This window comes from Urocitellus parryii, chromosome Y, assembly GCF_045843805.1.
Source record: "Urocitellus parryii isolate mUroPar1 chromosome Y, mUroPar1.hap1, whole genome shotgun sequence".
Classification (NCBI taxonomy): Eukaryota; Metazoa; Chordata; class Mammalia; order Rodentia; family Sciuridae; genus Urocitellus; species Urocitellus parryii.
Window position 1 is genome coordinate 3493304 of NC_135548.1, and position 23930 is coordinate 3517233.

The 23930-nt window shown below is 34.3% G+C and overlaps 1 protein-coding gene across 3 annotated transcripts in view; it reads right to left on the reverse strand.

The window, feature by feature from the left end:
* LOC113175909 (ubiquitin carboxyl-terminal hydrolase 9X-like) overlaps positions 1–23930 on the reverse strand; it is a 127015-nt gene that overhangs the window by 19390 nt on the left and 83695 nt on the right. For all 3 annotated transcript variants that reach the window (XM_077794091.1, XM_077794093.1, XM_077794090.1), the window contains 7 exons: positions 20807–20915; positions 20262–20408; positions 19173–19319; positions 18172–18394; positions 16124–16344; positions 14314–14504; positions 1290–1463 (listed from right to left, as the gene is read on the reverse strand). In XM_077794091.1, the coding sequence (XP_077650217.1) occupies positions 1290–1463; positions 14314–14504; positions 16124–16344; positions 18172–18394; positions 19173–19319; positions 20262–20408; positions 20807–20915 (1212 nt within the window). The remainder of the gene's footprint in view (positions 1–1289; positions 1464–14313; positions 14505–16123; positions 16345–18171; positions 18395–19172; positions 19320–20261; positions 20409–20806; positions 20916–23930) is intronic.

Below are 23930 nucleotides of genomic sequence, written 5' to 3' on the forward strand. Positions count from 1 at the left end.
TTATATAAATGAGTTATACAAATTGCTGTATGATCAGATACCTGCCTTCATAAGAAGAAAAAAAGAAATCCTGAATAATATATATATTCCAGAAAAAATAAAATATTCTAAAACCACAATGCCCTTTAATATAAGACAACTTGGGACTTGTATATATATATCTAACAAGAAGTTTAGTGAGCATGTGTACTTTTGAATTTTGGATATTTTGACTAAACAGAATAAAGTATTAATTTCCAATTACTTTTAAAAGATGAAAAACTGAAGACTAAAAGAAACAGGTTATCAAAAAGTGATATACTTGTATTTCTTAAATTATGTAAAAGTTTTCAAAGGACTGAAAATTGGCTAAGTGAAATGAATGCCTCTCAACTTGTGAGTGAATAGCACTATGAAATGATGAAAAAATTTCCTTTATGTAGTTATCACTTTTTGCTATATTAGTTCTTACCTTCAAAAGGACCTGCTTTACTAAATGTTTATATTTAACATGGTTGAGAAATTTTTCTTTTTTCTTTTTTGGTACCAGGGATTGAACCTAGGGGTGCTTAACCACTGAGCCACATATCCAGCCCTCTTTTGTATTTTCTTTAGACACAAGGTCTTTCTGAGTTGTTGAGGCTGGCTTTGAACTTGTGACCCTTCTGCCTTAGTCTCCTGAGGTGCTGGAATTATAGGTGAGTGCCACCATGTACCGCTGAAAATATTATAGTATTGTGGTGAGAAAAAATTTCAAATCAACATTACATCAAGTACAAGTTTTGAAGTAAAACATTCAAATGATAATCATCCATTAACGACCTTTCTGAACTAAACCAATAGCTTTCTTTTCATTAGGAACTTAAAATTTCCTTTTTGATTGTATCAAAGCCAAAATATAGTCCCTTCCTACTAAATCATTTGATATGAAAATATACCTGAAATATTTCAAGAATAAGAACTGATGATGACTTAAAAATACATTTAGAAGACACATTAATATATTTCAACAGTAAATTATATTAGAACAAAGAAGGTCTTTTACAACGGTATTTGTAGGCTTTCTTAAAATACCATTTTATGTGTCGGGATGACAGAGCAAGGGTAAGAATGCATGAGGAAAGAATGAAACACTAAAAATATTCCTTGGGAGAAAATTCAATAAAAATGTGGGAAATTGTAAACGCATGTAAATCCTTCACAGTCCTAGGCATTTGGCAATAATTAGTATACTCCAAAATACAAGTGAAAATTTTATTTACACTATTAAAAAAGACCAATACGCACACATTGAAAACACAGCAACTTACCTATGTGGACAACCTTGGCAGATCTTCTGATCAGCAAAGGAACCTCCTAGGACTTTACTCAATATAGCTGGATGTCCTAAAGCTTTTAAAGCTTCATCCAAACTATCCACCAAAGAATTAAAAAATTCTAAGGCATCATGCTGCTCACGAAGATTAACAGGTTCCCCCCAAAGCCTATTAAATAAATGGAATAAAACAAGGAATAAGAGTCCCAAAATTTCATCTTCATAACAAAATAACAATGACAACAGTAACATAATCTAAAAGTTTATTCTTTACATAAGGGAAGATAAAATAAACCAATGCAAATTTTATAGTAAAGATATTGGAAATAAAGCTCATAATAAAAATAATACTCCAGAGCTAATGAATTATTGTAAAACTTTTGGTGTAACTCAGATTGATGATAGATAATTGATGAAGATAAGAGTAAGGGGGAGAGAGAGAGAGAGAGAGAGAGAGAGAGAGAGAGAGAGAGAGAGAGAGAGAGAGAGAGAGAGAATTTTTTAATATTTATTTTTTAGTTATCGGCGGACACAACATCTTTGTTTGTATGTGGTGCTGAGGACTGAACCGAGGCCGCATGCGTGCCAGGCGAGTGCGCTACCGCTTGAGCCACATCCCCAGCCCAGAATGTTTGTTTTATGAACTACAGTATTTCTTTTTTTTTTTTTTTAAAAAAGGTCCATTTACTTATTTATTTAATATTTATGTTTTAGTTCTCGGCAGACACAACATCTTTGTTTGTATGTGGTGCTGAGGATCGAACCCGGGCTGCGAGCATGCTAAGCGAGCACGCTACCGCTTGAACCACATCCCCAGCCCAGTATTTCATATATTTTTTAATTCAAGTAGTATAATTTTCAAGTCAGAGAAACCCAACATATGACGATACTAGAGCTATTTTTCCTCACAATTCTGTTTATTCTTTGTGTGATTCAGTAAAATAGTCATAACACTTCATCCCTAAAGCATTTTTCCAAGTGAAAAGAGAAAAAGAAAGGGCTAGGGCATTTGCTTAGCATGTGTGAGAGTCACTGTGTTTGATTCTCAGCACCACATAAAATAAAAAATACAACTAAAAAAGAAAAAGTTGACCATTTTGTTAGTAAATGTATTTTCAGTACTATAAGTGATTCTACATTTTATGTGAATCAGTTCTGAGAAAATTAAATATCAACTAGGTACACACAAAATGAGATATTGTGGCACATGCTTGGGATCTCAGATATTCACAAGGCTTACAGGTTTGAAGTTAGCCTTGGAAACTTAGTGAGACCCTGTCTCAAAATATTGAGAAGAGGGCTGGGATTGTGGCTCAGTAGTACAGCGTTTGCCTAGCATGTGTGAGATGCTGGGTTCAATCCTCAGCAAAAATAAAATAAAGGTATGTGTCCAACAAAAACTAAAGAAGAAGAAGGAGGCGGGGAGGAGGGGAGAGGAGGAGGGGTAGGGAAAATGGGGAGGGGGAGAGGAGGGAGAAGGGGAGGAGGGGGAGGGGAGGGGGACGTTAATATCTATATCGAAATAAAATAAAATAAAAAATAACTTAAAAACCCCCAAAGGCTTGGTTGATGTAGCATAGTGGGTTCAATTCCCTAATAATACCAAACAATCACAACCACCACCAAAATAAGAACTACTACTGGCAAAACAGATGATGTGGTGGAAAGTACCAAGAATATCTACTTTAACATTATTCATACCACAACTGGAGAATGTATTATTTGTAGCAAATGTATGGCAATTTTCTGAATTTGCCATTGAGCTACATTGTCTTATTCATCCACATCAGGGTGAATTTTCACAATTTAAAAAGATTTGACTACACTAAAAATTCATTTTAAATTTATATAGATTAAAATGAGTGTGATGGTACATGCCTACAATCCCAGAGGCAGGAGAATTGCGAGTTCAAAGCCAGCCTCAGCAAAAACAAGGTGCTAAAAGCAACTTAAGAGAGACCCCCTTTCTTTCTCAAAAAAAAAAAAAAAAAAAAAAGACCACTCTTGCAGGAAACAGGATGTTAAATTTTACAATGGTAGAAGTTATGAATAAGTCCTAATATTAGCTTTTGTAGTCAGAATCTTCTATCATTAATTCCTGTCAACTACTTATTTGTTGTCCAGATAAGTAGACTTTTCTAGGAGTCTAAGGGAGGCAGGCAGTATGGGTAGCTTAAGGAGGTTGTTTTAAACGAAAACTAAACAGAAACCCCCCCAAACTTAAAACTAAGATTTTCTGAGTCGCATCTGAGATGTTGTTCATCTTTTCAGATCATGCTTTTATAATTGTTAAGGGTTTGTAAAGACTGTTACCTCTAACTCTTACAGGTAGTTCTTTTCCTACTAGACTATTTTCCTTCTCATACATGTAATGATTAGTTAGCTCCAGGAATACTCAATAGAAAATAAAAGTGACTTAATTTTCGCAGCTTTTTTAACTATAAACAATATTTTCAGTTTATCTCAACTCTACGAAATCTCTCCAGAAGTAAGGAATGTCACTAGTTTCTCTGTCAATGTTCTACCCTGCATTATAGCCTAAAATCTTCAAGTTAACAGCTCCTGTAGAATTCTTATGTTTCCTATCTCACAGATGTTTTTCTTTTCTTTTTGATAGACCAGGTAGGTCATAAGGTCATAATTTATTTGTAGTAAGAATTTGCAAAATTATATTATCTAAATGCTCTTGGAATCAATTCCCCACAGATCTGAGCAAAAAGTAAACTTCTTAACCAGTTTCCCCACTGGCAGGTTCTTGCAAAACTATATATGTATTGCAATTATTAGGATCAGCACTGATACCAGTGTAACCTTCAATCACATTCAGATTTCTTGAGTCTAGTTCATACGAATTTTTTGTGTATGTGCCTGTAAACAATTATCATGGGTATGTCTGTTTCTATTATGACAGTCAAGATATAGAACATTTACGGTATCATCAGGATCTATTAAGTTTTATATTTATACCCACAGAGCTGGGGGGATGGTACTGGGTGGCTCAGTGGCAGAGTTCTTGCCAAGCATATGTGAGATCCTAGGTTTGATTCTCAGTAATACATATAAATAAATAAAGGTCTATCAGCAACTAAATATAAAATTTTAAAAGAAAGAAAAAATAGAGCTGGGGATAAGGCTCAATGGTTGAGTGAGCCCTGCGTTCAATCCCTGGTATCCCCCCCTGCCCTGCCAAAAGAATAGTTTTATAAATCATAAAATGTTACTATGGCCATTTTAATATCAATTCAGCCTATTCAAGAACATGAGAGATCTTTCCGTTTTCTGAAATCTTCAATTTCTTTCTTCAGTGTTCTATAGTTTTCATTGTAGACATCTTTGCCAGTTTTGTTATATTGATTTCTAAATATTTTATTTCTTTGTTTAGACACTGTAGAACCTAATATTTAACTACTGAGACATATGCCTAATCCCTTTTTTATAAAGACAGGGTCTCAAGTTTCTCTGAGTTGCTTAGGGGCTCAGAAGTTGCTAAGGTTGGCTTTGAATTTGAGATTCTCCTACCTCAGCTTCCTGAGCTTCTGGGATTACTGGTGTGAACCACTGCACCTAGTGTATTTTATTCTTTTGAGCCTTCTGGGAATGGAATAGTTTTCCTAATATAAGATCGTGTACCAGGAAAATTGGGATATAGTCTGAGCTCTTCTTTTCCTATTTATATCCCTTTGTTTTTTCCTTGCCTAACTGCTGTACTATCCTGTATAATTAAATGAAAAAAAAATAAGAAGAAAAATTTTAAATGTTTGGGGAAAAAAATCCAGTAATAGTATTCTACAACATGGGAAAATTACATGCAACTCAAATTTTTTGAAAAGAGCAATGAAGCAGCAGTATCAGATCATACTGTCTGCAAACTTATAAAATAAGAATGTAATCTAAAAGAGACTGTGTGATGGGTGCAAAAACAAAAACAGAAACAAAGTTAGTGGAAAAAACCCAAACAACCTACAAAAAAAACGAGAGAACAGACTTCTATGTTAAAAAAGATTCAGAAGGCTAGTAGCTAATTGCAGTGAATAAATCTTGATTTGTTTTTAAAAAATTAACTATAGAAAAAATTAAACTGGATAAATTTCAACTCTAAGATGTTTAATAATACTAAGGAGTTTAGATGTGAAGTTAATGTCATGATTATGCTTATTTAAATACCATAGACAACAGAAGGATTTTAAGTTTTAGGATAGTGTTAGCAACTTAGAAAGGTTCTAAGCAACTTTGTAGAGAGTTGTGACAAAGACTGGGAGAGCAGTGACTGAGATTGGGGGGTCTCTGAAGATTTTATGGCTGTGACGCACCTACTGCCTGGGACTGTTTCTATGCAAAGGTACAGGATACCTATCTGGTATGGTAATGTCCCACCTGAGGAGGTTATGTGCAAGAGTCTTACCAGCTTCAACTTTGATCTCAGGCTCACAGCTCCAGGGGACAGAGGAATTCTCACCCTTGACAACCACAATGTTTCTTTAGCTCTGCTACTCCTGAACCTGTGGGCTTAACAGTAACTTTCAACAAAGGGGCTCCACTGCAATTGTGGAAAAGCTGCATAGATATTTCTAGTTCTGTAACTTTGCTGAGTACAAAAAATAATGCTTGCAAAGACTTTAACCTGATAATGAGGCATATATAAATAAAGATTGCTGGCGTAACTCTTTAGATCTGCTTGCTGCTTGTCCATCAGAGAGCACACCTCCATCTGTACCCAGCTATTTATCTTGACATCTGTGCATTTCTTTTTTAATCCCCTATCAACCCTTGTCCCCCAGTTTGACTGTGTAGGATGCTGCAGTTGGTGGCCATGGATCCAGAGAGAGGGAAACTTCTTCAATAACTAGATAAGGGGTGCTCCTGAGTATGCATCAGATAAAAAAAAAAATCCTTTAGGTAAGGATCCATTAAGGGTCACATGTAAAAACAAGGGAAATACAGGATCCAAAAAAAAAAAAAAAAAAAAAAAAGGATCATTATGTTTCTGTGTTTAAAGATATGCTTTTAAAAAGAGGTAATTCTGTTAGAAGAGCTCAACTGTTATACCAGAGCTCTCATTTACTGATAATAAACAGGAATTGGATAGTGGGGCTTAGGGGGATGGACATACTCAAGGTATAGAAGAAGGGGGCTCCGGGGAGGAGTCTAATAAGGACATTGAAGAGAACAGGGATTTGAGAGCACTGGAGATTTTAAGATATATCCTTTTTTTAATATTTATTTTTTAGTTGTAGTTAGACACAATGCCATTTATTTATTTATTTATTTGTGGTGCTTTGCCTTGCACATACTAGGCAAATGCTCTATCACTGAGCCCCAACCCCAGCCCAATATATATCCTGTTTTTGAAGATATGATCCTAATAATTCTAGCCAGAGGCTTTGTTGAGCCCATTCCTTTAAAAATTCTTAAAAAAACGGAAGGTACAAATTCCATATATGGCCCCAGAGCTCCATTTGTACAAAGCTTATTAGAATCTCTTGCCAAAAACTGGCTCACACTAGCTAAGTTCTGCTTCTCAGGGAGTGATTAAAAAATCTAAATGGACCGAACTTAGTACAAAAAAGGGTGACAGAATCAAGCTTATGATGTTAGTATCATTTTAAAATGATGATTGGAACTGGACAATTTGCTGACACAATTCTCCAACTGAATTTTGATATACAGGTCTACCTGCAAATAAATGCAGCTGCTAAAAAAAAAAAAAGACTTGGAGAGAGGGGCTAGGGTTGTGGCTTAGAGGGAGAGCACTTATCGAGCATGCATGAGGCACTGGGTTCGATCCTCGGCACCACATGTATATTAAAATAAAGATATTGTGTTCACCTATAACTAAAAAATGAATATTAAAAAAAAGGAAAAAGAAAAAAAGAAAAAAGACTCGAGAGAGTTGTCAAATAAGGGAGAACAGACTACGGGCAGCCCTAACATTAAACAGGGTCCTGATGAGCCTTACACACATTTTTGTGGTACAGCTATATCAAGCTATTAGTGAAGTGATTAAAGAAACAGATGCTGACAATTTAGTGATTAAAGTTGGCTGTTAAAAATGCTAAGAAAACCTGTCAGGAGCTCATCCATCGTTATAATGAGAAAGAAATGGTTACTGATTTTGTATGTCTCTGTACTGAAACTGGGAACATGTATGTTCAAAGAGTAACTTTGGCTAAACCCTAAAAAATATCTGGTAGCTTGCTTGGAAGAATAAAAATTCTAAAAGGAATATTTTACTTGTGGACAGAGTGGGCATTTAGGCAGAGACTGAGGAAAGCTACATGGCCAAAATACAAAGACATCCCAAACCAGGCCTGTGTCCTTGTTGCCACAGTGGTAAACACTGGGACAAATGAACGAAGATCTCAAATGAATACACATGGATAATATTTGCCTCTTCAGAAGGGAAACAAAAGGCAGGCCAGCCCTGGCCCTGTCAAACTGTGGGGACACTGTCACTCACTCCAGAGCAGACCCAATCCTGCCAAGCCTTTCTTCCATCCATCTTGGACCTGTAGGGCTGCTGTGATTAGTGCGGCCAAATTAGCAGGTTCTGGTGAGGGGTGATGAGAGATTGAAAGAAATAAGATTCACAAACACAGAGCTTAAAGATTGAACAGCTGGGGTCAGGTAGAGTGCTGCTCTCTGATGGAGAAGCAGGTCTAAAGAATTACATCAGCAATCTACATACTATAGCTAAAATGTGCAATGTTAGGAACATTGTGCAGTTCTCAAGAAAGTCCATTGATTAAAAGTTACTAATTCCAGGGCAGATTAAGGAGAAGTGGAACAGGTGAAACATGGAAACTCCTTCACTCCTAGGAGCTTTGTGCCTGAGAATAAGGTTGAAGTTGATAAGACTCTAGCATGAAGGACATCCCCATAGCAACTGGGCATCCTATGTCTTTGCACAGAAACTTTCAGAGTCACCAAATATCCACAGCAGTAAATTTATTAGGAATCCCAATCTCAGACACTGGTCTCCCAATCTCTGTCACCACTCTCCACACACAGGGCCCCAGCAGGATGTGCAGAATTAAACCTCCACCCTACTGCCGGGAATGTACTGATACCAAAAACAAGACAACACCCATTGGTATTTATGGCCCTTGGCCTTCTGGCACAGTAGGACTTATATTGGGACAGAGAAGGCTAACTCTGAAGGGATTTCAAGTACTGCCAGGAGTAAGAGATCCAGATTTTACAGGAGAAATAAAAATCACCAATTCCATCGTTCAGGAACTTCCAGAAAATAATTTAGCTCCATTTCCTCTTTTGCCTTATTGATCAACAAGAAAAATTTCTATCACAAATACTTAGAGGTGGTCAAGAATTTGGCTCATCAGATAAGACATATTGGGAATAATTAGTGAGGAAAGATAATTAGTAAGAAAATAATTAATAAGGAAGAACACTTTCAATTAGAGCTTAAAATAAACAACAACAACAGAAATTTCAAGGTATTATAGACCCTGTGGCAGATATATCTGTTATTCCATAGTACACTGGCCTAAAAATTGATCTTTACATAGAGTCTATACGAATTTGGAAGGTTTAGGTAATATTTCTCAATCTGTACAAAGTGCTCAGTATCTTCGATGGAAAGTCTCAGAAGGAAACGAGACATTTCAATCATTATAGTCTTAAAAGTTTGCCAGTAAATTTATAGGGTTGTGATATAGTAACAAGTCTTTTTACTAATGAGTCCTAGATCTGTGGTCACTTCTCAAATGTTTGATCAAAGATTTATTCCCAAAGGATTCAGCAAAAATCAACAAGGAAGGTATTCTCCAGTGGCACAATCTTCTCAATAAGAAAAATATGGATTAAGATATACTTCTAATCATCCTTTTCAATACGATGATTAGGAGTATATCTTTGTATCTTTTCAATAAGATGATTAGGAGTATGTCTTTGACCCATAAGACAGCAGAAAAACTAACTGGACATTAGATGACCCTATCTAGGTTAATCAATGGCCCCTTATTGGGGGGAAGATTCAACCAACTCATATAGTAGACCAAGAAAAGCTATAAGCTGGTCATACTGAATCTACTTTCAGTCCTTGAAACACTCTAATTTCTGTAATTAAGAAAAAAATCTGGTAATTGATGGATTCTCTAGTCTCAGCATCCTTCTTTCATAGCTATTCCATGATTATCATTTAACTGTTACAGATTTAAAGGATTGTTTTTTATTAAACCTTCACATCTAGCTACTTGTAAGTGCTTTACATTTAGCATTCCATCTATTAACTTTAAGGAGCCAACTAAAATATACTGTTGGAAGATGTTACCACAGTGTATGGCTAATAGTCCTATTTTATGTTAAACTTTCGTAGCTCAAGCAATAGCTCTTGTGCAAAAATAGTACTCTAATGCATATTTATTCATTATATGAATAACATATTTTGGCCCATCCTGATTCAGGTATACTTTTACAAGTGTATGCTCACGTAGTGTTTTTGTCACTATGGACTTGTGTTTGCCACTGAAAAGGTACAAAACCACCTCTCCTTTTTTAGGAAGTTTAATTGAAGAAAGTAAAACTTGTCAACAAAATGTACAGATTAGAACTGATGTCTTATGTTCTCTAATGATTTTCAAAAGTTAATGAAAGATATTAAATAGTTAAGGTCTAGCTTACAATTATCTACTACAGATTTGAGCACTTTTCTGATATTTTATGTATGGATCCCTTTCAGGCCTGTGCTCAACAGCTTGCTGCAGAAACAAAGGTGGTGTTAAAGAAAGCTGAAACTGTCACTAAGATTGCACAACTACTAAAATTAATTCAAAGGAGCCTACAGGTTTTAATATTTACTACTTCTCATATTCCTTTAGGAGCTATATGGTAGTCTTTAGGAGTTATCAAATGGCTTCATCTTGCTCTTTACTCAAACATCTTTAATCCCATTTCATGATCTTGTTTCTCAGCTTAGTAATCCAGTTCTACAGAGCCTTCTCTTATTGTAGTACTGTTTTCAGTCCAATAAGGATGGCTATAACAAGTGGCTTCTGTTGATTTTTCTGCCAAGTAGAAAATCATTATCCTCATAACAGGCTTTATTCAGTTTGCTAGAGTGTCTTATTTTTCCAAAAATAGTATGCACCCAGCCAATACCTGAGGCACTTACAGTACTGATGGATCCAGTACAGGATGGTTAATATAGTATTGCTAACACTAAAGCGGTACAAACTTCTTACATATCTGCACAAAGAGCTGAGTTTCAAGCTCCCGTTTGTGCTTTGTTCCACTCTGCTGAGGAACCAGTTAATATTTACAGTGACAGTGCTTATTCAATGGAAGTTGCTATGCATACTAAGACAGTCAGTACAGGGCATCCTCAATCAAAAGAATTATTTCATTTATTTCAAATCCTACAAAGACAATTCAAATGCATCACTATCCTTGCTTTATTGGGCACATTAGAGCTCACTCCAAGTTCCAGGTCTTTGGTAACAGGAAATGATAAACCTAATCATCTTGTTGCAGCCTGTCAACAATTAACTCCTCATAACTGTACTCAAGCTTCTCATACTTTACATCATGAAATTGCTGTTACAAAAGGAATTTCACATTACCCAAAACCAGGCTCACCAAATTGTTTGTCAGTGTCCTCATTGTGTTGTACATATCTCAGTTTTTATCTATTGGACTTAATCCTTATGGTCTTCAGCCAAACCAATTGTGGCAAATGGATGTAATTCACATGCCTCATTTTCTTAAACAATGCTATATGCCCATGTTATCATTGACACTTGTTCTAATTTCATCTTTGCTACTGCTTCAATGGGAAAATTCATATTTTTATTTCCCAATGCTTGGCTATTTTTATAGTGCTGGGTCATGCATTATAAATTAAAACTGATAATGCTCCAGCTTATCTTAGTTCATCTTTTCAAAAATTTTGTGATCAATATTGTACTGAATACCAAACTTGCATTCCTTAGAATCCTCAAGGCGAGGTCATTGTAGAGTGAGCTCTTTTAACCCTAAAGTTACAATTATAAAAACAAAAAGGGAGAAATAAAACCCACAAAATTGTTGAAATCATGCTCTTTTGTATTAAATTTTGTGAACTGTGATGCTGAGGATTGCATTGCAGCTGAACATCATATGGCTCACACAACAGTAGGCTTGACAGGTCTGGTCTGGTGGAAAGACAAACAGAACAATGGAATGGGCCATATTCAGTGATTATGTGGAGTAGAAGTCATGCTTTCATCTTTCCAGAAAGCCCAGATCATCTGGGTACCCAAACATACTATTTGCCACCACCATGGAGGACCCTCAAAACCACAGTTCAGATGATTGAAGCTCATAATATAAGTGTTGATTCCATCACCCACTAACATCTTACTTAATATCTTACACCCACCAAGAAGAGGAAGAGAATTTATGAACCCAGAAGGTGGTTTGCCAATATGGGGACAATTGAAGAATTTGACACATCAAGATAAGCAGATGATAAATCAACAGGATATATTAAAATCTGCCACAATACTTGTGGCCATGTTGGCTTTGTCAAGCTGTCAGGTAAGTAGAGTTAACAGGGAAACTTGCTGGACTAACTTTCCAGATCCACTTTTAGTACATGCAGCTATGTGGACTGGAGAATCTACTCCATTTTTTACTAAAGATGGACAAATGATAGGACACTAATCTTTAGATAAAACATATTACACCTGTGCATTCAGCTGGATTAAATTGTACTATATACAGTGGGATTCTACCTTTATGTTGGTACCATAATGACAATGCTGGCTGTTTAAAAGCAGTCCAAGATGATAGACAGCATATGGGGAGCCAAGATAGCCAAACTCACTCACCCTTGGGATATAACTAAATATATTAAGACGTTTTTAAAAATGGAACTCCCCAATGATAGAACTGGGTGCCTTTCCTAAATGGATAGTGTGTGCCAACACTTGTTCAGTATGTCATAATGTCTATAGTAGTAATGAATATATTTTGGATTGGTCTTACAGAGTTGATGAGGGACACCTAAATCAAAAATCTATGATCCCTGGAGAATTTATAAGTAACGTTCTGACCTTTAGTGGTGGTGGAATACAAAGAGACCTTTAGAGGCTTGACAGCCTCCCTACTACCCGATCTTGTGAATAAACATTGTCTTGTTGTGGCCTGTTTTAATTTCCAGAAACATGAAAGTAAACAGGACAACAAAAAGCATTATGTAATTGTTATAAACTGTAAAGTGACAAAATGCATCACGAGATAACAGAGGTCAGGGATACTTGTGTTATAATAACCTTCGTTTATTTTTGACTCCAGCTAATATTTGAGAGCCCTGGAATTCTGATACTGGAGTTCAAGTCTTATAATAGACTTATTCCCAGATAGGAGAAACCAGCATGCTCTTAAGTCTTGTTATAACTGGAGATTCAGCTTGATATCTGCTTTAGTCTCTATCATGACTGCTTATCCTTATCCAAAGGATTACAAAATGCTCAATTTGTTACTGACTTGGCTAAATTTAAATTTAAATCTTGGCTGCCATGCTAACTGCAGATATACTTGTGTCACAGCTTCTCAATGGAATTGGGAGAAAGTTATAAATCACTTAATGGGCATTTGGTAAGGAAACAATGAGCCTGGATCTAATACGTTATACCACCATAGCCAAGATATTCAAGAAAGTCAAATTGACTCTGTGGATCACACATGGCTTGCTAAACAAATACTTAATGATCTAAATGGTTTTACTCTTTGGAATATGTTGTGGTACAGTTTTGGATGCCAAATCTTCTGAGGAGAAATCTAATGACTCCAAGTTTTAACCCATCACTTGCATTTAAAAAATAAAAAAGGAACAGATGTGGAGAGTGGTGACAGAGACTAGGAGAGCAGTGACTTGAGACTGGGGGTTTCTGAAGACTTCATGGCTGTGGTGTACCTGCTGCGTGGGACTGTTTCTGTGCTAGGCCACAGGATACCTAGTTGGTATGGTAATACCCCACCTGAAGAGGCTATGTGCAAGAGTCTTATCAGCTTGGACCTTGATCTCAGGTACACAGCTCCAGGGTACAGAAGAATTCTCATACTAGATAACCACAATGTTTCTTACGCTCTGCTACTCCTGAACCTACCCACTTAACAGTAACTTTCAACAATGGGCCTCCTTGAGAGCAGCACAAAGCTCTTAACAGTGCACACTGCAACTGTGGAAAAGCTGCAGAGATGTTTCTAATTATGTAACTTTCCTGAGTACAAAGAATAATGCTTGCAAAGACTTTAACCTGATAATGAGTCATATATAAATAAAGATTGCTGGAATAACCCTTCAGATCTGCTTGTCCATCAGAGAGCACACCTTCATCTGATCCCAGCTATTTATGTTGACATCTGTGAGTCTTTCTTTTCTAATCCCCCATCAGCCCTTGCTGGTACCATGCTTGGTTGTGTAGGACATGGCAAAATTTGGCATAACTTGTCTTCCAAAAAAAAAAAAGGAATGAAGATGTAGCTCAGTGGAAAAGTTCTCCTGGGTTCATTCCCTAGTATCAAAACAAAACCCAAACAAATAAATGACAAACTACATAGAAAATACATTTGAGGGCTGGGGATGTGGCTCAAGCGGTAGCGCGCTCGCCTGGCATACGTGCGGCCCGGGTTCGATCCTCAGCGCCACATACAAACAAAGATGTTGTGTCCGCCGAAAACTAAAAAAATAAATATTAAAAAAAAATTTAAAAAAAAAAAAAAGAAAATACATTTGATATCTGCTTCAATTCAGAATAAAATCAAATCAAGGAGAAAACCTATATTCTCTTTTGCAGTTCAAAATTTAACAAAATAAAAAACAAGTGATATGTTAAGAGAGTAAAAGCACTTAAGCCTTTACAGTTGGGATAATAGTAAAGAAAAATTGACTGAAAAGTACAGCTAGAGGACTACCATTATTTAAACATTAAATAAATATATGTTCTAACATATCTTTTAGAAGTTTAAAGTGAGTGCATTAGTTTTATAAAACTAAAGTGATCATTCACCCATTATACCTGAATTGTTTCCAAAATCCTCTGGGCACATAGTATTGTAGTCGGGAAGCAGCCAAATGACCAAAGATGACCTGAAGGTGTCGTAAGACACCAATATTATACTCTTTCCTATCTTCTGTCTTATTTAATACTGTTTTTTCTTCAAACTGATGAGGACATCCAAATACATCATCTCGGGGATCAACATTATTCTACAGACCAAAAAACATCACTGATGAGTTAATTTAACTTTAAAAGTAGAGGAATAAGTTTAAAGAAATACCAAATGGTAAACGACTTGCATTATTCTGTATTTCTTATTTCTAAATTAAATTTATTTCTTATTTCAATTTAGAATAGTTGTGTTTTTTTAATGGGTCATAAAAATTTTACATGTGAGTTAGAAAATAGTAATAAAAATATTATTAAAGTTTCACTGGAGGTAGTAACATTTGTTCAAGTACACTAGAATAGAGAAAAATAAGTTCACTGACTTAAGTAACTTCTGGGGAGTAAGTTATTCTTTTTAAGATTCAATATCTTCTTATGGGAACTATTCTTCATGGTTAGTATGAAATAATTAGACACCCAACCAGAATTATTAACATTCAATAAATATAGCCATAAATAAATGTAAATAAATAAAAAACCATAAATAAATATAGGGTTGCTGTAGTAATAGTAGAATGAATAGTAATAATTGCTGTAGTAATTATCTGACAAAAAGTATTTCTAAAAGTCATAATCTCAATGTAGCGAAAGAGTACAATTTATTTGTTTTGGAGAAGTATGAAGATCTTTCTGTTTTCTTTGTATTTGAAGTTTACTATAATAGAAAAATGAATAGTTCCTTTCCTTGAGAAGCTCACAGTCTAGGAATTAGTAAATACAGACAATCCTACTGAAAGAAAGGGCAGATAACATAAAGATGAAATATTATCACATTTTTTTGCCTGATTTATTTTTTTCTGTGTGATTAGCCATCTTTATATTTAACTCAATACTTTAGCAGGAGGTATGCACAACCAAATTTCACCAGTGTGGTTCTTTTCTAGATTCTATACCCTACAGATACTAAAATGGTAAACTTAATCAGACCTTAATGCTGGTTGGGTATGCTTTATTAGATTCTAGAAGATGGAGGCAGGTGTATGATTCAGAAACTTCCTAAATGATGGATTATTACCTGACAAACTATTTCTGATCACTGAAGGAAAAAAACTTTAGGAATGGGGAAAGAAATATTACCATTATTGTCATAATTCGACCCATACTTAGTTCTTTTTAAAAAATTTTATTTATTACATTTTTTCCAGTTATTGATAGACCTGAGAATCAAAACCAGTGTTTCATACATGTCAGGCAAGTACTCTACCACTGAGTCACAATCCCAGCCCTCCACACTTAGTTCTTATTGGCATATATGCAAGAAAAAGTGAAAGGCAGTTAATTTGTCTTCCATAATTCACATATTTAACAGCCATGTCTTAGTATATATACCCTGATCTGCCACTAAAACTTCACTTTTCTTTTGCTTTATCTACCCTGAAAACATCTGATAAGTAGCCTCATTAGAATAGACACAATATACTTTAAAAATTAAAAGAATGAAAATGTAATTTAATAGTCGATTTAATAGTCAAACACTTAAACAGGACTCACAAAACATGGTTATATTAACTGTGCTTGCTTGAAAGACAAACAGAAAACTGACAAAAATTGCTAACTATGGAGTTTTAAGTCTATTACATAATGAGCACTGTAATACACTAGGCAGTGGCTCAGAGATTCTAGCACTACCAACAAATAGTTAAAAACAATTAAAATTTACCTCAATGTCCTGCTTCTCATCCCCGAACATATCATCATCTATATCACTACCTGTGCCTTCAACAGTAAGAATACTGTTCCTAATGGAAGGAATCATGTATAACTGCTGAATCACAGAATTCATATAACAAGTTGCACCAGCATTTTTGAGCCCTACAAATCCTTCTGGTGGCCGAGGTCCAACAGGTGGCAGATATTCCCACTCAGTAAGTGCTTCACAAGCTGAAAGAAGTAAAAAACAAGATGTTTATAATGTGAAAATAATGTTTCTGTCAGCTTGCTGATCCACTGGATTAACTAATATTAGCAAAAATTTTGACCACTAAAGGTACTTCGCAATAGTACTGTTTATCCTTTAATAACATGAGCTAGTATTATAGATCCTTACTGCAGACCTTTGGAGTTAATATCATGTATAGACATCATGGAAACAATAATATATAGTATAATATTAAAATTTTATAAAATTTAAAAATTAATACTAAAATTTGATGTGTTAACTATACATACATTGGCTTTATTTATTTAATTTTTATATACTTGGCCCTTAAGATACTTCTGAACTTTTAAAATAATCAGAACATTATAGTTTGCTTAGTTTTAATTCAACCCAAGAACACTTAGGTTCAGACTCATAAAAAAGTATGTCTCACATGAACATTTAGATCTTTCTTTATTAAGTATTAAGAAAATAACAAATGCTTTGTTCTATAACCACAATTTTATTGTGAAGAGCCAATGAGGCAGTGATATTTAATATAATGTTAACAACTATAAATCACTTATATTCCCCTCTGCCTGGCTTAAAACCAAAAACAACATAAATATCAATCAATAACAGAATATATAGTTTAAGACTACATTCAACAGCAAGTGGTGTAGCAAATAGAATAGGACCTGCATGTACTGATATATGTATTACTAATGAAAAGAAATCCAAAAAATAAAAATCCCAAAGTTAAAGAGCACTTTTCACAATATTCTCAGAGATGACGGGAAATCTAAAAAAGACACAACCTATATACAATTTGCTTCAACAGAAAAAAAATTTCTGAACCACAAATATGATATTATAGAAGTTAGTACTTTTTAGCTTATATTTTCTTTATACACTTGAAAAATACAATCATGTAAATATGTCAGCTAACTAAACAAAAAATGCAAAGGTTTTTATTTTTATTAAAAACAACAACAACAACAACAACAGAAAAACCACTATACAGAGTAAAGTGCTTATCTAGGGTACTTGAGTTGCTAGATTAGTTTGATCCCAACCACTGAAAAATGAAACAAAAAAAAGAAGATCAACAACAACCAAACAACAAAAGAATTTCTTCCCTGGAGAGTCCATAGGGCATATAAAGATATCTTTTCAAGGGCTGGGGCTCAGTTGGTAGAGAGCTTGCCTGGCATGCACAAGGTCCAGTATTCAATCCTCAGCACCATTCCCCACCCCACCACACAGAGAAAGAATATATCTATATTTTAAGCAATAAGTTTACCTAGAAATTCCTAAAATATCAACAAAATCTTTCTTATGCTCTAAAAGACAGTAGAGCAAAGGCAATTTCTGGTGTTCTACTAACATTCAAATTGATTATATTTATAAGCCTTAATTATCTCTTCAAATCAAACAGATTTTATATTCTTTTTTGTTCTGGTATTGTATATACAACAGACTTTCTTTTTAAATTTTAGTTCTTTTCTTTTTTAATATTTATTTTTTAGTTGTAGTTAGACACATACCTCTGCATTATTATTTCTAAAAATTTTATTTATTTATTTATTTAAGTTGTTGATGGGCCTTTATTTTATTCATTTATTCATATATGGTGCTGAGAATTGAATCCATGCTAGGCAAGTGCTCTACCACTGAGTCACAACCCCAGCCCCTATTTATTTTTATGTGGTGCTGAAGATCATCAAACCCAGGGCCTAGCATACGCTAGGCAAGTGCTCTACTGCTGAGCCACAACCCTGCCTGCAACTGTCTTTATTTTAAATTGTAAAATACTGACAATCAATACACAGCTTTTACAATTTACTTACTAGTTATTGCTGTTCCTATGTAATACATTTCAGTCAAACAGTCTACTATCTGTTTGAGATTTCTTACACAACCAACAGCTAATGCTACAAGGAGTTCAAAACCAGCATTGATAGTAGATGGTGAACTACACACTGGAACAGTCTGCTCTGCTGGTAGTTCTCCATTTCTCATATATTGCAAATAAGCTTTGGATGCAGGAAAAATGAAATCATCAATCAATTCCTAAGGAGTTAGAAGAGATATCACATTATTAAAAATTGCTATTTATACATATGCTATATAAAAATAAAACATACATATAGACTTGAAAAACTATGCCTCTTGGAGGAAAATGCTTTCATGATTGTTTGAAATGAATGACATCTCAAAGAATTTTTGGATTTGCTATTAAAATTCTCATTAGAAATCTACTGAATATAATTAATGAACAAAAAAGAGTAAAGTTGAGAACTGACTAAAAATGAGATACTAAATATATCTTTAATCAGATAGGAATTGTTTATTTTATATTAAAAAGTGCATTTAAAATTATACTTTTCCCTTGAATAATAAAATCTAAAAAAAATAATCAAGAAATACAATATAAACAATTATCAGTTTTGGGAGATAGACATTTTTCTCAATTTGAAATGTGATAGAGTAGAAATTCAGATCTATTGTCAAATGTGGTAGAAGTCCTGTATTCCCAGTTATTCAAGTAGTTAAGGAGGAGGATCACAAGCTTGATCAGCCTGAAAAATGTATCAAGATCCTGTCTCAACAGAAATAAACAACAATAAAAAAAAATGTGACTCAGTGATGAAGTGCTTGCATACCTGAATGAGGCCTCAGGTTTGATCCCTAGGACTTGGGCAGGGAGCAGACTATTAAATTACATTTATCAAATAGCAAAAGAAGTCTAAAGTTATGTTTTTAAAAAATGTAGTAAAGCTCTTACTGAGAAAGTTTTGCCGATGTTTCAAAGGTCGTTAACAGTGTAGCACCCAAATTTAGAACTTACTTTAACAAGATTAGCACCTCCTTTTTCACAACCAACATAATACTTTTTCTCAGGAGTTTGAAAGGCCAGTAATTCTTTTGTTACTCCAAGATGGCCTTCCAAAATAGGTTCTTCAATGCCTGTTTCACCTGTGTTTTTAACATTATCCTGCCAAAAGAAAAATATCACAAGCCCAAATTAAAAGATGTACACAGGACAGGAGAACAGAGTCACACACACACACACACACACACACACACACACACACACACAAAAAAAAGACTTGAAAGGAATGAGACTGCATATATTATTTCCCAAACCTTTCCATTCAGTTTGCTAATATTTTTAATTTGGGAGGGTGGGGGTACTAGGGATTGAACCCGGGGGCACTTAACCACTGAGCCACATATCCCCAGCTCTATTTTGTATTTTATTTAGAGACAAGGTCTCACTGAATTGCTTAACACCTTGCTTTGCTGAGGTTAGCTTTGAACTTGCCATCCTCATGCCTCAGCCTCCAGAACTGCTATAATTATAGGCGTGAGCCACTGTGCCCAGCAACATTTTTAAATTTTATAAATGAAGGGAAAGGAAAATTACTATGGCACCTTGTAGTTTGAGCCAGGATTACTACTTAACATCCTACAGTGCAAAGGCAGCTTGATATATAAAAAAAAAAAAAAGGAATTATTTGGTATAAAATGTCAATAATGATGAGGGGCTCAGAAATCCTGATCCATGCCCAGTCTTTATAAAACCACTAATTTGAAGTTCAAAAGTTGTGCATTTCACAAATTATACTCTATTAAAACAATGTCCAAATCTCAGATGTTAAACAAAAATTGAACACTTAAAAAAACTTAAATAATTTGCAAAATAAAATTAGTCCCAAAGTATTAAAACAAGAATTTTATCAACATTTCAAGCAAGGCATTTAGGCAAAATTGCGCATTCTATAAATCGCGTATTATAAATTTATAAATAAAAATTAGGCATTTTGTTATTATTTTTCTGAGGTTTTCTGTTCAATAAATACAGAAACTATAAGCCTTCTTTAAAAAGACAGATGATTTACCAGTCATAAAATAATCTAAATATTATATAACTTACTCTAATCCTTTTGAGCCAATCAATTTCATTGTTGAGAAGAACTTCAGCATTGGGCACATTAATATTGCTGTTGTAAGCATAATTGAGAAGATGCCGTAAAAGTGTGAAATAATCACCTGAGTGTTTACCTCTCTCTCTTGCTGTATTCTGAAACATTAAATTAAAACAGCATGAGCCTATGCTCGTAATCTACATAATTTTTTTAGAACTAAAGAAAACTGAAAATTAAGTGACAATATGTAAACTACTCTATAAATATTACCAAAAAAAAAAAAAAAAAGACTTCATTCATTAATCTTGGGCTGGGGTTGTGGTTTAGTGGAATGACTTGCCTAGCATGTGTGAGGCAAAAGGTTTGATCCTAAGCACTACACTTAAAAAAAAAAAAAAAAAGAATAATAATTAAAAACATTAATTCCCTATTTTAAAAGGAAGATTTTTAATCTTGATTTTTCTAAATCTAATAAATACCACATTTATAATTTTGAGTATTTCTTAAGTTTACAAATGAATCATATTGAAAGGTTCACTTAAAAACATCTCACCCCCAAAATGGTAAAGAGTAGGGTAATGAAGAAAAGTAGAGGTTTGTGTCCCATGCAACATCTGGTACACATTAAAAAGAATTGCTCCTGTGCCAACTGACGGACAGTTCTGAAATAAAAAGAATTAAAAACTATTTTTGTATTTAAACATATTACTTCAGGAATAATGACAAAATAATTCCCATATGTTATATCTTAACAGTGAAAGCAAAATTAAGTAAAACCCAATGTAGCTAAAGTTATCTATGATACTATCTCTACTGCCAACCAAATTAGTTCTTAGCAACAGAAGATGAACTTAAGGTTTGTGTCAGGGAGTTAAATCTCAAATTATTATCCAAAAGATTGGGAACATAACTACTTATAGTATAATCTTCACATGTTGATTTCTCAGCTTTTAATACTCACTGTGACTCAGTGGTAAAAGTGGAACATGTCAAGAACAAGCTGGATGAAAAATACAAGCATCTTGTCTTGTGGGATCCATCTTAACAATTCTCTTGGAACAATGTGGAAATGCCTCTTTAGCTACTATACAAAACACATGCAATAAGTGCTGTACATCTTTGGACTCTGCAGAATTTCCTACTTATTTATATTTGTATTAGGGGATTGAACTCAGGATTACTTAACCACTGAGTCACACCCCCAGCTCTGTTTTATATTTTATTTTGAGACAAGGTCTTGTTAACTTCTTAGGGCCTTGCTAAGTTGCTGAGGTTGGTTCTGAACTTACAATCCTCCTACCTCAGCATCCTGAGTCACTGGGATTTCAGGTGTATAGTAAGTACTACATCTGATCAGACATGCTCTGCTGCAAATGACCTAGGGAAAGTCAATGTAGCTAGAGTTATCTATCAGTGTTTCTCAAAACATGGTGTCAGACCAGTGATCTGTGATTACATCATCTGAAAATGTGTAAGATACACAAATTCCCAGGCCTCCTTTCAATCTTCTTGAATCATGAACGATGGGCGAGAAGCCCAGGAATCTGAACTTTAATGAGACAAATGCAATGATTCTACACACCAAGATTAAAAACCAAACATTACATTGCACAATTCTTTTTTGAGAAACACTGAACCAACACCACATGAATACTACTTTAAAATATTTAAAAATGTTACGTATTAATCTTAGTTGACAGCTTAAGACTTTAGTATCTGTCAGAGGGGACACTCAGTCATCGCCAAGTTATTTAAGTATTATTTATTTTGTTTATAAACAAGGACTATTATTGGTCATAAAGATGAACATTTAAAGTTCACAAAAATTTAGGAAATGACTTATTGTTCTGCAATTATAATAAAATGTAAATTAATATCAGTTTTAAACATAATTAATAAAGCAGAACTGCTGCTGTGTATGAACCAAACCATTCCAATGAAAATCAGCTAATAAAGACTAGACTCCAACAAACAAACTCTTTAGCAGCAATTCTTCTGCCTGAATATCCTGGTTTCCACAAATAATGTCAGATAATTATAATACGTTAAGTCTGCCAATACTTTAACTGCATGCTGTGTTCAGAAATCCTCTTGGATTTAACCTCATAAGCAGGTTGAACTACAGATATGTACCTTACTGTGACATTTTTGACTTAGAGATTACATTACCTAACAAAAGCCTATGGTTCCAATGTGAGAACTGATCCCTGATTTTAGGAAGAGCAAAGCAGACTGTATTTGCAAATTTTGTGTTTATATTCTAGCTTTTTTTTTTTTTGGTAGGGCGGGGGATGTGAAGATTCATGAAGAAATGATGAAACATCTATCTTTTCTTGTCTAACTTAGAACCTGCTAATGGTTAAAAATACTGGAAACTGGTCAAAAAGAATTTAGCAAAAGTGAGGATTACAACCAAAGAAAAAGAAACTGGAGATACTAGGGAATCAGGCATTCAAAAGCAGTCAAATACATAGTTATGATGGTAAAAACCTGTAATCTCATTCTATTTGGGATGCTTAAAGCAAGAGGATTTCAAATTTTAGGCTAGCCTTGGCAAATTAAACAGACTCGCTAAAATGAAATATGAAAATGTCTGGGTAGTACAGCTCAATGGTAAGGTACCACTGGGTTCAACTACAAGTACCAAGGTGGGTAAAATTCAGCCAAATATACTAAGAATTTACGAAAATCCATAAGCACAGCTTAAAAAAAGCTGTACAAGAAAACCTTAGTCTTTCACAGCAAACTTATACAGAGCCTCAGTGTGAACAGAGATGAAGGCTAACATAAAAGGGGAAAATGATACTATTTCAGTAAGTGGTGATTAGCAAAATAAATATTCATATAGAAGGATGAAATTAGCTATTTTCCTCTCATATAAAAATCAACTCACAAACAAAAATCTTCACTTAAGAAAATAAATACAAAAATCCTCAGCAAACTATTAGTAACCAAATTCAACTGCATATCAAAAGTGTAATAGCCCACAAAGTGTAATGTATTCCAAAAAATGTCAGAACGGTTAAACATATAAGTCAATTTTAATTTTAACATGTAAATACAATGAAGGAAATTAACTATGTGATAATCTAAATTGACTCAAGACACTATAAAGACCTAATAAAGACAATTAGACCTAATAAAGGCAATTAATAAAGAAGAATAAAAGGAAACTTTCTCAATATGATAAATATCATATATGAGAAACCTACAGTTATATTTAACTCAATGATAAAAACGTATTGTAAATCAGGAACATAATCATGCATGCACTTATCACTTCTATTCAACCTAGCAAAGCAATTAGAAAAAAAAAAAAGAGGGGGGGAAGAGTGGGGAGGTGACATAAAACTGTTCCAAAAAAAAGTAAGCAAGAAAATATTTCAATTGTAAGTAACAGACAATTGTATTGAGAAAACTTTAATAATTCACAATTCAATATAATTGTAGGGTATAAAATCAATACGTACATAAACAGTTCTATTTCTATACATATACTGGCAAACAACATCACAAAAGAAAATTAAGACAATAATTCTATCTACAGTAGCAACCCAAAGAATGCAAATTTAGAAATAATTCAATAATGGAGGCAAAAATATTAAAGGAAGTAAGACCTCAGTTAAAGAAAAGCTATTCCATGTTCATGTATTGACACTCTTTTAAAATAATACTGT